Source organism: Emydura macquarii, unplaced genomic scaffold (genome assembly GCF_026122565.2).
Source record: "Emydura macquarii macquarii isolate MOO-44397 ecotype Brisbane River unplaced genomic scaffold, CSIRO-AGI_Emac_v2 contig_1876, whole genome shotgun sequence".
In the NCBI taxonomy this organism is placed as follows: Eukaryota; Metazoa; Chordata; order Testudines; family Chelidae; genus Emydura; species Emydura macquarii.
In genome coordinates this window covers 22301478-22315584 of record NW_027132013.1, presented here as the reverse complement: position 1 = coordinate 22315584, position 14107 = coordinate 22301478, and the positions used below count along the sequence as shown (strand labels likewise).

The window sequence follows — 14107 nt, the reverse complement described above, 5'->3', positions numbered from 1 at the left end:
TAAAGGCTGCTATCAAATCTCCCCTCATTCTTCTCTTCTGCAGACTGAACAAGCCTAGTTCCCTCAGCCTCTCCCCATATGTCTTGTGCTCCAGCCCCCTCATCATTTTTGTTGCCCTCCATTGGACTCTCTCCAACTTGTCCACATTCTTTTTGTAGTGGGGGCCCCAAAACTGCACCCACTCGCCTGCCCATCACAGCTCAACTTTAGCCTTTTTAGTTCCATATTTAAATTTCTCCTAAGATTCCTGAATATCTTCCAAATAATGGCACTCTCGGAAACCTGATTATCATCTGAAAATTAAAATATTCACACTCGTGCTTTCACGGGTGGAGCCCTGTTACATTTTACCCATAATATAAGCAGTCACATGAGTGTTGTATCCCTGAACTATCATAAGGTGGCAGCTGTTCCCTGTCTCTCTGCCTCATTCACTCTAACTTTCTCTCCCCCAATCCCTTTCCTATTCCTCTTAATTTCTCTGTTGCATTTGCTATTCATTTCTGTAAGAGTTTTGGATACAGTTTTTATGAAAATCGGTTATATTTTGTAAGACAATTACTATTGTGCTGAATCATGCTGATATGTATTCTCCTGCGCTTTAATGCTAAATAGCTACTACTCAAGGTTAGAAGTTGGCAGTAGGAGGACTTTAATTTAACTAGGTGTCTTAAAGCCAGAGACTCACGATACAAAAGGGTGTGGTGGCAACTCCGGCGTTATGAAAAATCAAATCAAGTAGAGCTGCTTTAAAACCCAGCAGCTACCTTTCATCTTTTACTGGGAGTTGCCTCCTTTCCCAGATGCCAAAACCCCACCAATTTCATCACATGAGTAAGATTAAAAACGCAAATGAATCATCATAAAACTTTACAAAATATTTGCAATACATGGTGAAACTACTCAAAATGTTCATATTTTGTGCCAATTTCCATGACTTTTTGCTTTAAAATACAGTAGGTCCATTCCGATTTAGACTTGACTTTGAAATTCAAGGTTCAAAATTTGACTGGTTTAGATGTGAAAATATGTTTGGGGGGTTGGGGGGGGGAACCAAACTTCATAGGTCAGAATTACCTGAAATGATGAGTGAAAAACGTTGTTTGAAATTTAATTTAAATATTTTTTTGCCATTTAGCACAGCCTTAATCACTATTTGGGGTGTTAATTCAGAAATAGGAACGAAATACTGTGTATACCCTAGCTGGTGGCATTGTACCAGTCCTGCAAGGTGCAGATCACTGGCTGGCCAGTGATTGGTTTATGTAGTCAATTATATTCTTATTTAGTTGAAAATTTCCCAGGAGCCAGTCATCTTCCTTGAAGCAGATCCAGGACTTTGAGCTCCTCTTCATCAACTGACCTATGAAGAAATCACTTCCAAAATCTTCAGAGTGAATGAAGGCTCTGTATTTCAAGAATGCTACCTCGCAGGGGCTGAATTCTACCCATTCTGGAAATAGAGGCACAAAAATAGGCTTTTATATCCCAATCTAGCAACTAATTCCATGCAGGCAGATGTATCCCTGCAGACATACAGATACAATTGCAGGGATGGGGCTGTAGTTAGATGCACAGTACTTTATAGCTCTCATCTTTGAAGTATGTGAGCACCTCACAAACATTATTGAATTTATCTTCGTAACACCCTTGTGAGGTAGGGAAGTATTATCTTCATTTCACAGATGGGGAACTAAGAAACAGAACAAATAAGTAATTTGCCCAAGATCAAACAGATTCAGAGCTGGGAACTGAACCTTGACATCTTGAGTTCCATGTTATCCAGGGCCTTTGCCACGTGACCAACCTTCTCCTGTAGGGCCAAAACCATATGGAAGACTATAGAATGGTGGCTTTTCACAGCTGTGCATGTTAGAAAACCAGTTAGTCTGTCTTACTCAGACTTATATTAGAATTAAAGCAAAACTACACCTGCAGCCTGCTATGCACATCTGAATCACAATTGCAAACAAACCCAGTTTTATGATTATTATTATTATTTTGAGCTTTCCCTCCATCTCTTACCTGATATACACTCTAATATGATCCCATTATGCTCCCAGTAGCACACAAGTCTGATGAAGATGGCACTTCAGTGTTAGAGCTCACAGTTGCAGTGTCTCATGAAGAACATTTACAAATTTTAAGCTGGCATCAGGTGATGAGCATGTGTTTTATAAACTCATTCAGAGCCCACCCTCTGTCTTCTGAAAGGGAATGAACAAAGAAAAGAGGAGGAAATTTTATTGCTTTTTCCAGTGACCGACATTTATTTTCTAGCTGCAAACAGGAAAGATGAGGAAGGAACTATAGGTATTATTAGCAAATCTGGATAACAATGATGATATGTAGTATTCTGCATTTGTAGATACTATTTTGTATCCCCATGGGATTGACAAACTACAGTACATACACCACCAGCCACTTCTGGGTTGAAGGACAAACAACCAATGCACAACACACTGCACAACAGTTGAAGAGCATGAGAAATTGTGGACAAAGACGTCCCACCAAAAGCTCTTTATTTTGTTTTACTGAGGGAATTTGGGCTGGTCAATGAGCTGGCCCACTCATTTCCCATCCCACAAATAAAACAATCAGACACCTATCCAGCAGGTGTGATCCCTTTTCTCCAGGGATGTCTTTATAGGAAGTTATAAAGAGCCCAAAACACAACAAAAACAGGTGTAGCAACACAAAGATAACAACTACAACCAACAGTCTTCATAGACCTGTGGGCTTGCACCCAGTCATTTCTGCCCTCCAGGCCGCCTTTTATGGGTGTGTTCACAATGCAATTAAAAACCCGTGGCTGGCCTGTGCCAGCTGACTGGGACTAGGGCTGAGAGGCTGTTTAACTGCAGTGTAGATGTTTGGGCTCAGACTTCAGTCCAAACTTTGGATCCTCCCACCTCGCAGCCTGGGCTGCTGCTCAAGCCTGAACATCTACACCTCAGTTAACCAGCCCCTTAGTCTGATCCCTGCCAGCCTAAAGTCAGCTGGCAAGGGCCAGCCATGGGTTTTTAATTGCAGTGTGGACACACCCTGTATTTCCTTTGCTGCCTTTCCTAGGTCAGGGTTAATTGGCTGCTCCATTAACTCTTCAAGGGCTGGGCTAGGGTATGCCCTGGTACAGGGGAGTCTATTGTTGGGTGGATTCTCCCCCTTGCACTTGGATATATAGCTACGTGGCTGTAACACTTTTTACGAATTTTGTCAGGCACACTGCATTCTCATAGTTGTAAAATAAGAAGTAAAGGTGAAAAGAGCTAATTCTGGTCCAAACTAGGGAACGTATTTACTACTTGTAAATCCACATTTCCCCTTCTCTTTTGTAGGCTTCAGTTTGATTCATGGCACTATATATAGTAGAGTTAGCTATGGGTTTTTAAATATGTGCTCCTATTTCTTCTTTGTTAAGTGCAAGTATAGATGGACTTCTCCAGGCCCTGGGGCTAAACCATGTAACTTGGTTCCTGTTCTGAACATTAATGTTTGTCTGAGGAGAGCTAGCCATCATGTCTCAATGGCATGGAACACTGGGTCAGGGTGGGCTTGTGCTCTCAGATGGCACCAACCATTTTCTCTCTCTCTCTCTCAGGTGCTTGGCTGGCTCCTGCGCACAGGCTCAGGGTCTAACTGATCACTGTACAGGGGCTCGGGAAGGAATTTTCCCCCAAGTTAGATTGGCAGTAACCCTGCGGGAAGGGGGGGGGGGGCTTTCTTCTGCACTGCCAGGTGTGGGTCGCTTGCCAAGATCATCTGGATTTATGTCACTTAATCGATTCCTTCACATTGGTCTTGGGCATTGGTGCACCACGGTTCCTTCTATTCACTGCCTGTGGCCCATAACGGTTTAGTCACCTGAGGACTGTAATAGTTCAGTCAGTTGCTGGGCTTGATGTGTGGGCACTGGTGGCCTGTGATGTACAGGAGATCAGACTCAATAAGCTGGTGGCCCCTTCTAGCCTTGCATTTAATGACTCTACAACTCTCTTGCACTTGCTATCAGGGCCCTCGTTCTGCCCCACAAGCACAGATGGAAATCCCCACACCCCATCTATGTATGTCCCAGACATCCAAGGGTGTAAAATGCCAAGCTGAGAGATACCATAGGTGGTGCTAATATTCTCAGAGCTCACACAGCTGACCAGCTGTCAGCCCATGCCTTATAAACAGGCACGGGGCTGCTCCTATGCTTTTTCAGAGTGAATACGAAAATCTCCTGAGGGAGAGAGGCCTGCAAGTTTCTTGCCCAGGTCCACTCGCTCTCCTTTCCCTCCACTCCACTGCATTAGGCACTCTTGCCATTCCACAATGAGAAACAAATTAGTGGGCTCAACAGAGGGGTAAATGGGTGAAATGTCATGGTCTGTGCTATGCAGGTGGTCAGACTAGATGAGATAATGAAATGATCCCTTCCAGCCGTACATGTCTATTCATTGTAATGAAACCTGAAAGCACCTTTATCACCTTTCCACTGGCAAGAGCCTGAGCAGCTGCAGTTTCAAGGCTGAGCTGTCCAGTCTGAGTCCAGGGTGGGTGGGACAAAAATTCATCACAGCTTGTCAGAAAGCTTTACTGATTAAATAGGTCAGGATACTTGTGCAGTGAGTAGGAAGAGGGAGACAGGAGCAGGGACTCACCCAGTTTGGGGAAGAGGAGGCTGGAGTTAGGACTGGGTATAATATCCTGTCTTCTGAAGAGGAGGGGCCAGTCAGCAAAGGCCAGGAAGAGAAGAAGGTGGAACTGCAAGAAAATGCATGAGTTGATGTGTTGGATTGTTGCCATCTGGGAGGAGGCTGTAGTATGCGGCATGTACATCACGTTCATATTCTGGTTACAATTATCTTTTAGTTAAAGTTCATTGTACACAGTAGATGCATACATCAGTATGTGATGTTTGATTATTTGTGCCTACTTTTGTTGAAGCACTTCAGTTGCTTGTGTGTTTACAGAGATAAATAAATGATCTCATGTATAACTCAGATTCATATGCATCACTGTGGCTGCTTTTTGATTTTCAGGCGTGGTCCATCTCCTATTTCATGCTTACCCATGCATCATTTAATGTACTCACAGGAAGAGTACCTACTCAACTGTTCTTTTCTAAATGCAGTTTAGTTGTGATCACTGTTTAAAACACATTGTTTTTATAGTGTTATGAAAATTAATTGGCACCGTTTCATTGCACATGCTCTGTGTCTGTGTACTGGATCAGCAGCTAGTTAATAGCATATAGGACAGCATAATTACTACACTGTAATTTAATTATATGCCAGTGCACCTAGTAGCAGTGATTGATATTACATAATTGTATAGCAGCTAACCCCTAGTGCAATCCGCAACATATTGGTATTTTACTCCTTTCCTCTCTTGTGTATATGCATTAAGATATGATCTTGAAGTGTATGATCACATACTAGTTGTTTCCATAAGATTCCTGCTTCGTTCACTGCGTTGAACAAGAGCTAAAATGAGATTGCTCTAAATTTCACTTAGGGTGGATAACTTCAGCACACACCCACATGAGCAGGTAAAAAGACATTCTGTTTGTTGGAGGCTGACAGTCTTCTTCAAACATCACCAGACTGGTCTGACTTATAAGCATGGGTGTAATTATAAATTGAAAGGCCACCATCAAACAATGCATTTTTAAAAACAACAGGCAAAGTGCTCATGCTGATGAAACTGTGAGGAAAGTGAATCTCCTTGATACTCTCTGTATGCTGCATTGGGCATAGTAGTTCATGAAAGCATACACCTGACAGAGCTGATTTTAAAGGGCTTAACATTATTTAATTCATGTGATAATGAGAATAAAACAGAAACAAACACATTTAATTGATAATATCATGTGATCCTCTTACGAACAAGAAGGACTTTACTGATTTTGTTAACATGGATACAAATCAAACAGGAGGTTTTATAGATGAGAAAGTACTATCTACTTGGAAGAGACCAAAGGCTAAAAAAAAAGATAGATAAGGAGTTACACTTATTGCCCTATGCACACAGCAGTATCTTTACATTTTCTCCACACCACTGAAATGGTGCCAACAAAGTAGACTAGTCAATGTGGGACTCAAACTATTTGACAGAGACAATTCACAGAACAGTCATTCCTGACTTAAACCAGAATTACTGATGTTTTAAAAGATTATTTAAATGCTCATTTACTGTACTTTTTTTTTTTTTACTTCTGGCTTTTAAACGTGTATATTGTGTATAGTATTTCATAAATACCATGAACTTCCCTTTACTTAAAACAAATACCTAGGTCATGATTCAATTATCTTTATTTCCTGGGATGACTGCTTAACTGGAATAAATCAGAATCCACCAAAGCACCCCAGGTTAAGCATCTTCTCATCTACCATCTATTGGTCTGGCCAAACATTAGAAAGCTCTACCTCTAAGTGGTAGAAGATAGAGAGAGTATTCAGGAGGATTAGAGACCCAAGGGGAAAGAGGCAATTTTTTTTACTGGACCAACTTCTGTTGGTAAGAGAGACAAGCTTTCAACCTTACATGGAGCTTTTCTTCAGGTCTGGGACATGTCCTCTGTGACACAGCTAAATACAAGATAGAACAGATTGGTTAGCATAAGTAGGTGACACATATTTCAAGGGACCATTTAAGGTAAAGTGACCTGTTAGCACCTCATCATCATGGGATGGAGGAGAGGAAAAAAAGATGGGGGAGGTTAGTTGGTTACAGATTGTTGTAATAAGCCTTAAATCCAGTTCTCTATTCAGTCCATGACTTCTACTGTCTAGCAAAGTTATGAATTTAAGCTCCCAGGCTCGTCTTTTGAAGGAGTTTCCTTTGAGGATGAAGGCTGAGAGGTCAGATATACAGTGATCGCTTTGTGAAAGTGTTCATCCACCGGTGATAGGGTATCTTATTTTTCTGTGTGCATTCATTTGGAAGTGTCGTGATTGTCTCATTTTACCCAGTTCGTTGTTATTGGGGCATTTAGTGCACTGGATTAGGTACAGCATATGTTGTGATAGGCATGTGTAGGACCCATAGATCCTGAAAAGTGTGTTGTGGGGTGTGTTGATCATCATAGCAGTGGAGATATGTCTCAAGGTTTTGCATCTGTTGCTCTGGTAGGGACTGGTGCTGCTTTGAGTTGGTGTGTTCTGGTTTGTGGAGAGCTTGCTTCTGATGATGAGCTCAGAGAGGTTGGGGGTTGTTTCAAGGCCAGAAGAGGGGGTTCAGGAAAGATTTTTTTCAGGATGTGGCCCCCGGCATAAGACATATTCAGGAAGATGACTGTGCTTGGGATGGGGACTGGGTCTGAGCTTTTCTCCGCCTCACTGCTGTGTGTAAGGCCTGAATAATCAAGTTTTCATTATTCTGGATGTTGTAATTAGTCATTTTCAGAAGCTTGTTGAAATCCTGTGCCTTCAATGTAACCTCCCTTGTAGAATATGGGGAATAGAAACTGGAGACATCAACTTTGCCCAGTTCCATTTCTGTTGCACTGCGTTCCACACCTGGGAAATGAAAAAAGCAAACAAACAATGGGTTTCGCTACTGAAACACTGTTATACCCTGTGGCATATATCAGTCTAATACACTGTGTCAGGAACAGACCAGAGGGTGCTCACAGATTTAATTGCCAATCCAGTACTTGATGTCTGGAACATCAGTCTCAAGTCTGAACGCTAATGTGATGAGTGTGAGAATGAAGGTGACTGCATTGCTACCAGCACCTCCTATTATCCAGTCCATGGAAAGTCATTTATAGGTGTCTTATAGAGGAATGTATGTCTACCACCCAGACTGGAGAGGAAGAGGTTTCAATGACAGTGAGTAGGGAAAAAAACGGGATGTTGACAACAGGAAGAAATAGAAAACCAATAGTTCCAGAAATGATCATAAAAAGAAAACCAGTGACTCTACCAGCAAAAATACTGGTCCAATGAGAATGGTGGCTGAATTAATGAAGCAGTTTATTTCCTTATTTTATGTACCCATTGCTGTAGTTTCTCAACATGAACCACCACCTTCTCAAACAGCCCACAGTATAAAGTTCAAACAGCCTCCCCACCCAGCTCTGCCTCACCTCATAAGAAAAACCTGCCCAGCAACCATCTGATACCAAGGTTGTTCAACTTGGACTTTGGAAGATGTAAGCATGGAGCAGGCTGCCCAGCCTCTATTAAAAACACTTTTCCACTGTTCCTCAGTTGTGCACAGGACCAACAACCAGATCCTAAAGTCTTTAAGATTTTGTAAATTAAACCTCACACCTTGAATTTCTCTCACAGTGCATAGGAAGTCAGTACAATTCACAGACCACAGGTATAATGTGCTCGTGTGAGCTCACTCCACCAAGTAGATGACCCACTACATTTTGTACTTGCTGAAGTTTTTGAGTGGTCTGAATAGTGCATTAGACTGAGCTAAAAGTGACAAAGTCATGGATGGTGGTGGCTGACTCCATATCATCAAAGAAAGACCACCACATCTTCGCTAACTACAAACACAAAAAATAATGGAACATATCTACCTTCAGCATGATTAACATATCCTTTTTCAACACAACACAGTTACCACTACTCCCTCATAGTCCAGGAATAGATGGTGGTCCAAAAATATCCTAAAACTGATTTTTTTTGTGGCCAAGTGTGAACATATATCACCAATAAAGAGAGCAGTGTAGGTTAATATAGGAACAGAATTTGGTTTCAGGGAAAAAATTGTAAAGGCATACAATTGTTTTGTATATCATCAATTGACACTTAATGGCAGTTATACAGCTAGGTGAACAAATTTTTTTTTTCAAATGCATATTCAAATCTAGGACTGACAATTTTTTTCCAGATTCTGAATCTGCCCTGCAATTCTGCTGTGCTCCTTGGATCTGATGCCAACCCTACTAATCAGTTTCACCTCCTTATCTAGATCCCTGTCTGACTAAGCCTTGGAAAAACAAGACAACTGCAGTACCCAAATTTGATGAAAGTTACATAAAGCTGAGTAACACCATGGAAAGAATTACAGCCTCAAATGCCTTACCTTCTCCCACAGCTGCCTCAAGAAAATTACATGTTGAACATGTGATTTACACTGAAAGCCTAGCTCTCAACCATCCAAGACTTAAATAACTTGTGCTGGCCTTCCAAATTGTTCAACAAAGACCCAAAATACAAGTCATGGAATAAAAAAAAATATTGTATAGGTGCCTGAACCTAAATTAAACTCAATGTTTTCTCTAACCTCAGTGTTAAAATGTTGTGATCTTGATTAATTTACACTAATAATTGGTGAGATTACACCAAGTTTAAGTCAGACTGAGGTAAATGTGAGTCTATAATAAGGGCTGTCAGAAAGGACAAAGGCATAGAACTATGTGAATTTTTCAAACAAAATCTTTTTTTCAGTGAAAAATGCAGATTCTGCAACAGGGAAACATTTTATGAATTCACATCAAATTAATTGAATTGTTCATTTTGGAAAAAAGGTTTTGACGTTTTTGAACTGAAATATTTTGATTTTTTTACTCAAAACAATTTTTATTTTAAATTTCCTTTATTTTCATTTTAAAAATGAAAAAAATGCTTGAAACAGAAACAAAACATTTTGTTTCAGATGAACATTTCATTCAGCTTGAATTTCTTTCTTATTTTAACTTTTCAGTTTGTCACATATTTTGAAAATGTTTGGTTTTGGTTGAATCCAAAACAAATTTTTATTTTTGATTTTTTGGGGGAATTGCCGGAAAACTGAAAAATCTGTTCTTCGCCCAAGCTGTATAAACGAGCGATATGACTGTCTGAAAGCTGTTGTTTAGAAGTCAGTCATGTTGAAAGTAGAAAAATGCACCCAGACAAGAGAAATGTTTGTCAGTATGAAATAGAACACAGAGTGGCCAAAGCTGGTAATACTAACTCTAATACAATGTCTGACTGCTGTTTACTTACCAGGTGCCATGTATCTTTGGAAGCTGTCATTCACTAGGGGGAAATAAAGCAGTATGGGAGCACCTGTGGTCTCTGCATCTTCAAACACATAACACTCCTTTAGATTCTTCCTTTCTTCCTCACTCAACACAGGCTTAGGAAATGGGATTCCTTGCTCTGAGAAGTATGTGAAAGCCCGGTCCAGAGGCTAGATCATCGTAGAACAGAACAAACATTAGAACCGACAAATACACAAAAGTCGGGATTTTCCTGAAACCTAGCAACAAACTCTGAAATGCACTGAATATCTTCAGCATGGGATTATAGTGGGATGCCATTAGGAATGCAGGTGACTGGAGACACATGGATTACTTTAAAAGGATTGCTGACAATACATTTTTTTCCTTGGAGGGCTGTCCAAAATTAATCTTGCTGCACAAAATAGGAAAACATTTAGTAAGGATTGTAAAGACATTTCAAAATTGTACTATACGTTTAAAGAGACTAGTGGCCAGGAGAGTTGTAAAACAGGAACTGGACTAGGAACTGGACAGCAAGAATTCAAAGAACAGAATGGTGTTACAGAAGACAATGTCTGCATTTGATTATCGATGGGTCATGGAGGTGGCCTGCAGATCTAGTTTAGACTCAGTTTCAGGGTTTGTGACCAAGTAAGAAGTGGGATTCACAGTCAGATTCTGATTCTAATGCACTGAAATCTTGTGAGCTGTTCCATAAAATTGTAGCCCCAATCTGTGGCAGTCTTTTGTGGTTAGCTAATCCTATGATATTCCCAATATTTTGAAATTTCTCCTGAGATTTCAGCCACTTTACAATCTAAAAAATCTTATGTCTGATGAGACATTGAAATACATTTATATCATTTATTAGAAAGCTCAGTCACACCCATCAGACACAATAACTTCATTTAAATGTCCAACAAAACACTAACATAATACTCAAGTTTATTTGAATTAAATATCTCTGAATAATGAAGACTAGATTCAAATGTATCCCTGGACAGTCAAATAAATATAGTCGCATGGTACTAAATCTTCTATTTTATAGACATACTGTGGACTACAATAAAAACTCATTTGCCATTCCAAAGCAATTGCAGTATCAAAATATCGCCTCATCAAAGAAAAGAAAGATATTATAGTTACAGAAAGCACCCTAATTGGTGGTTGTTGAGATTTAATGGCACTCACCATTGGCAGTAGTACAAATGCATGTATATATTTGGAAGTCCAGGTGTGTGTTCATATGTAGAATAGTGTGTGCAGTACACTATTTTATATATATTATACCTGAAACATATTTCTCTAAACACAGCAAATGAATGTGTCCTCATACAAGCAAGTCTGACATTTAAATGAGAACACAAACAAGCATGTGAATAATTTCTTCACTCATTAAATCACACTTTAAGGCCCAATAAAGTTTTATAAAACATTTTTTTCAAACACATCTGGATTGCAAACGAACTCTCAAAACCCTAATGGTTGTCAGAGAATTGAATGTGTTCCTTAAAATACTGTACAGGTTTCTAATGAAAGTGCCATCTCAACCATCATTACTGCTTAGTGCCATACCACAATGCTTGAATTAAATGTAAGGTGTATGCAATTGTTCCCAAAACAGGGATACATGTTACCATCTAAAAGGTAATTCAAATTAGATCAAGATTTTTCCTCCTGGAATCACCTTTCTCTTCTCATGTTTAAAAGTAGGAAGTTACTAACACTGCCTGATAAAGACTTTCAGACAAATGGTCATTACTGAAGAAAACAAAGGAGAAGCTGCCCCCTCTCACCATCGTCTGTGATCCTCCACTATAATTTAGATGCAGGATGACATCCACTTTCCTCTCTGGTCTCATAAGTGGTGGGTAACTGGTATCGAAGAAGAATGCCGTATCCACCAGCTCCAAATGCTCTGCAGTGTGTCTCAGTTGATTAGGCAAAGAGTCTAGCACAGTGTCTGAAAGGTAAGTATTTCTTATAACTGAACCATTGCAGAAGCAGATCGGCTACATCTTGAATTTCAAGAGTAAGACAGAAAAGAGAAGCACAGATTTCCTCCCACGCAGGGCAAGCACAATTTCCTTTGCTTTGTGACACTGTTATATCACTATAGCTTGCCCGGGCCGTACAGCAGTGGTTCTTAACATTTTTTGCACTGTGACTCCATAGTACAAGAGGGGAGAGTTTCAGGACCCAACCTCCTATCATTTGGGGCCCCTTTTTTTATTTAGGGATAAGGAAAAGGAAAGTTGTTACAACCTAGCTAGAGCTATGAAACTCCCTTTACCACTCCCCCAGGGGGAGCATGACCCTCAGCCTGAGGATCCATGTTTTGACATGGGTCCTCTCTGACATAGATGGTTATTCCATTTCTGATTTCCTACTATTACTTCACCTCAGGCACTAGCCCTAGTAACTAGCCTCTCTTAGATTGAAAAGGCATTCCCTTCTGACCATCATTTAGTTTCTTCTGTCTGTTCATCAAAACCTATGAACCGTGCCAAACCTGAAACAGCTTTTCCATGTGACCTCCAGCATAATGAGCAGGCTCCCGCCGAACCAATTCCACTAAGCACTTTCCACCCCCAACAATTCAATAGATTAGTCAAAGAGTTCTGCTAAAAATTAGCTTCAAGTTTTGCTATTTGGGGTGAAGGGATTACAAAAATGAAGCTAATTCATTCTCCCTGTCCTATTCAGCAAAAATGTTGCAAGTTAAACGTAAAACCCATTCAGTTTTCTCCCGGACACACAAGTTTCCCTCTCTAAATTCTAGACCCCAAATTATCTCAAAGGAAGCTACTAAAAATGGAGTGGCAGTACTGTACCTTTCCATTTAGAAAACTGATCATGCTGTATATACTCGTTGTGCAACTGGAAACCCCTTAAGAAATTGTGGTACTTTGATACCGCTGGGCGATCTGTTAAAATATCTCGAAGTGCATTGGAAAGACCTCCTGCAGGAGTGTACATGCAAGTAGCCATCTCATGTGGCTTCTCAGGTAGATCAGGCTCTTCCTCTGAAGAAAGGTAGAAGAAATACTATACAATTATTCATCTTTTAGGAGGAGATGGGGATGTATGTGGAATAGTCTTCTGCAATAGTAATAATAATAATGTATTATTTATATAGATTTCTAAATATGCACCTAAGGGCTGGATTCAAAGCCTGCTTAAGTTAGTGCGAGTATTTCAATTGACAACAATGGCCTTTAGATCAGGACTTAATGCCACCTTTAGAATGAGGGCTGAGATTCAAACTAGACAACATTGTCATCATGTTTTTTTCCTTGGGGGAAGCAATTGGAAGAACTGACACAGATTATTTCAACTCCCTTGATCTGGGTTTTCTGAAGACTATTTGTAAACCTGTTTCACTGCCTGTGGGGTTTATTGGATCCTCAGACAGATTTTGGATGCTCAGGTAGCAGCAGAAGTAGCCAAGAATACTTTTTCCACCTACACTTGGCTCTAGGAATATGACTTTTCTTTTGGATCTGGATGTCTCTCTAGTTACCCATTTTGCATTATTGTAATGCATTTACAAGAAGCTACATTTGAAGTCAAGTCAGAAAATGTGTTTAGTGCAGAATCTGGCAACCCTCATGCTTAGCAGTCTTTTCTGCAGGGCTACATTACTCCAGTGTTCTGCACTGACTGCCAATCTATTTTCTGTTGCAATTTAATATGCTGATTTTAATCTATGAAAACTAGATTTAAAATGTATTTTGGTGCCTAATTCTTAGTTCAAAATCTTGCCCTAACGCCCTAAATGGCCATGTTTACCTGAGGGACCACCAGTCTCATATTGAGACAATTCTACAGTGAGATCAGTGGAGGCTCTTGAATTTAACCATAAAGGAACCAAGGGCAAAGCATTATCAGTAATGGGCCCTCAGCTTTGGAACTTGCTTCCTGCCTTGGTCTAACAAAGCTGTTGAACACTACAAAGCCTGTCAAAAAACACAACATTCAAATACAGTAGGCTTCATGCCCATATTAATAGTTTCCTGGGCCCAGCAAAACTGATATTTTCCTGCCCTGCTCTGTTTATTCCCACAGGACCCCAACACTTGTTAAAGCCTGGGGAAAATAGATAGACTTTTAACATGACCTCAAGGCCAGCAAATTCAGACAAAAGTGGAGACCAATTGTAGAGTCAAG

The 14107-nt window shown here is 40.2% G+C and overlaps 1 protein-coding gene across 1 annotated transcript in view; it reads right to left on the bottom strand.

Annotated features, from left to right (window-relative positions):
• Positions 1-7269: 7269 nt before the first annotated feature.
• Positions 7270-14107, bottom strand: part of LOC137159680 (cytosolic phospholipase A2 epsilon-like) — a 49385-nt gene continuing 42547 nt past the window's right edge. The window contains exons 17-20 of the mRNA XM_067558146.1: positions 12772-12963; positions 11734-11900; positions 9939-10125; positions 7270-7505 (exon numbers count right to left, since the gene is read on the bottom strand). Coding sequence (XP_067414247.1) covers positions 7270-7505; positions 9939-10125; positions 11734-11900; positions 12772-12963 — 782 coding nt within the window. The remainder of the gene's footprint in view (positions 7506-9938; positions 10126-11733; positions 11901-12771; positions 12964-14107) is intronic.